Source organism: Curcuma longa, chromosome 2 (assembly GCF_044706935.1).
Source record: "Curcuma longa cultivar G26 ecotype Majalengka, Jawa Barat chromosome 2, ITB_CL_G26_1.1, whole genome shotgun sequence".
Taxonomy (NCBI): domain Eukaryota; kingdom Viridiplantae; phylum Streptophyta; class Magnoliopsida; order Zingiberales; family Zingiberaceae; genus Curcuma; species Curcuma longa.
The window spans coordinates 4,495,190-4,496,984 of NC_133862.1; the positions used below are offsets into that span (position 1 = coordinate 4,495,190).

Genomic DNA, 1,795 nt, shown 5'->3' on the forward strand with positions numbered 1-1,795 from the left:
CATAACAATCTAATCAACTTAATTAGATAAAAAAATATTATTTAAAATCTTTTCAAAGCTTCAAATAATTTTTATCATTATATAGAGTTATCTGTATCTTCTACATCCTAAAACTATTTAAATCTTTATTTAGTTATTTTAAGGTACATTATCTAAAATTCCACTATAAAAATAAAATTTTAAAATAATTATTATTGCGTCCGATGAGATCCTGAAACTCCTTAATTAGGTCATTAACAGAGTTATATTAATTCAATTATCGAAGAAGAAATCATCTCTCTGGTGGCCTCCCGCACATGGCGCATGTGTTTCAGCAGCCTTTCCACGTTTAGAGATTGAGCATGCATCCCTCCACTGCAGAGTTTTCCCTACCTTTAATTTCCTCCCCTGCTCTCCTCCTCCTCCACCGACTAATTAGGACCCTCCTTCATTCTCATTCCTTAATTAAAGGCCTCACCTCATGCTTCCCTCTTCCTCTCCTCTTCTTCCATTATTCCACCTTGTTCATTAATTATTTCATCTGCATGCACCACGCCAATGGCAGAGAGGGAGCTGCAGAAAAACTAATTAATTACATCGATCACAAATTTAGACCGACCTTAATTTTATCGATATCTCCTGTCGAGGTTCGTTGATCGCCATGTCGTTCAGTGGAACCCAGGACAAGTGCAAGGCCTGCGAGAAGACTGTCCATTTCATTGAGCTAGTGCGCGCTGATGGCGTCCCTTACCACAAGACCTGCTTCAGATGCAGCCACTGCAAAGGAACTCTTTCTGTAATATTAATATATAATCGAGCTTAATTAATTAGTTCTTTTTTCTCACATATAATTTAAAAATTCTTTATTTGCAGATCAGTAATTACTCTTGCGTACATGGCGTCCTCTACTGCAAACCTCACTTCGAACAGATGTACAAGGTGACTGGCAGCTACAGCAGCCAGAAGTTACTGTCTTCAGGTTCCAAGTCTGGAGAGAAGGAACTTGTAATAATCTGAACCTTGAATTCGCTGGTTAAGTGATTGTTAAGTTGCTGAATAATATTGAATTAATTTAATTTGCAGACGAGGACTCCGAGCAAGGTGTCTTCCATGTTCTCTGGAACTCTAGACAGATGTGCCAGCTGCAACAAAACGGCGTACCCCCTGGAGAAGGCACGTCGATATATCGATCTGATTGCATGATCGTAAAGCGACTGGATCGAGATTGATTAGTTCTGTTTGTTTGGGTGATGCAGATTACGGTGGAGGGGGAGATATACCACAAGACGTGCTTCAGGTGCTTCAAAGGCGGCTGCATGCTGACGGCGTCGTCGTACGCGGCGCTCGAAGGTGTGCTCTACTGCAAGCACCACTTCTCGCAGCTGTTCAAGGAGACGGGGAGCTACAGTCAGCTCACCAAGAACGCTTCCATGAAGCGCAGCTCCAGGAGGTCGTCGGAGGACTCGTCGGCCCTCGAGGAGGCGGCGGCGGCGGCGGCAGCCGAAGCTGGAGTAGCGGCAGCGGAGGCATCGTAGCCTGGATATGATGAAGAGCTAGCGTTCGTGAAGCAACAATATATATTTGATTTGATCGATCGAATTAAGCTGATTGTAATTCGTTGGTTTTTTCCAGATAAATTAAATTAATTCTGCGTTGCAGTTGGATTTTTATCCTTTTGTGAGAATATGTATGAAATATTCTATGATGAGAAAGATAAGTGTTTTTCATAATAAGAATCAAATCTGCACTGTGGTCAATTTATATTATTAGCTATTGCATATTTGTTGGTGAAGATTTAATTAGTCACCTAAAGGAT

General features: G+C 41.3%; 1 protein-coding gene across 1 annotated transcript; it reads left to right on the forward strand.

Moving 5' to 3' along the window:
• Positions 1–640: 640 nt before the first annotated feature.
• On the forward strand, positions 641–1,514 carry LOC141821444 (LIM domain-containing protein WLIM2b-like). Its single transcript, XM_074708874.1, has 4 exons — positions 641–775; positions 853–984; positions 1,063–1,152; positions 1,236–1,514. The coding sequence occupies exons 1-4, from the start codon at positions 641–643 to the stop codon at positions 1,512–1,514; spliced, it is 636 nt and encodes a 211-aa protein (XP_074564975.1).
• Positions 1,515–1,795: the final 281 nt, after the last annotated feature.

What these genes read in the sequence shown, in the direction of transcription:
- LOC141821444 (XM_074708874.1), top strand. Translation starts at nt 641, where the DNA reads ATGTCGTTCAGTGGAACCCAGGACAAGTGCAAGGCCTGCGAGAAGACT. An exon ending in AGTCTGGAGAGAAGGAACTT is followed by an intron (nt 985 to 1,062) that starts GTAATAATCTGA and finishes TTTAATTTGCAG; the next exon opens with ACGAGGACTCCGAGCAAGGT. An exon ending in CGGCGTACCCCCTGGAGAAG is followed by an intron (nt 1,153 to 1,235) that starts GCACGTCGATAT and finishes TGGGTGATGCAG; the next exon opens with ATTACGGTGGAGGGGGAGAT.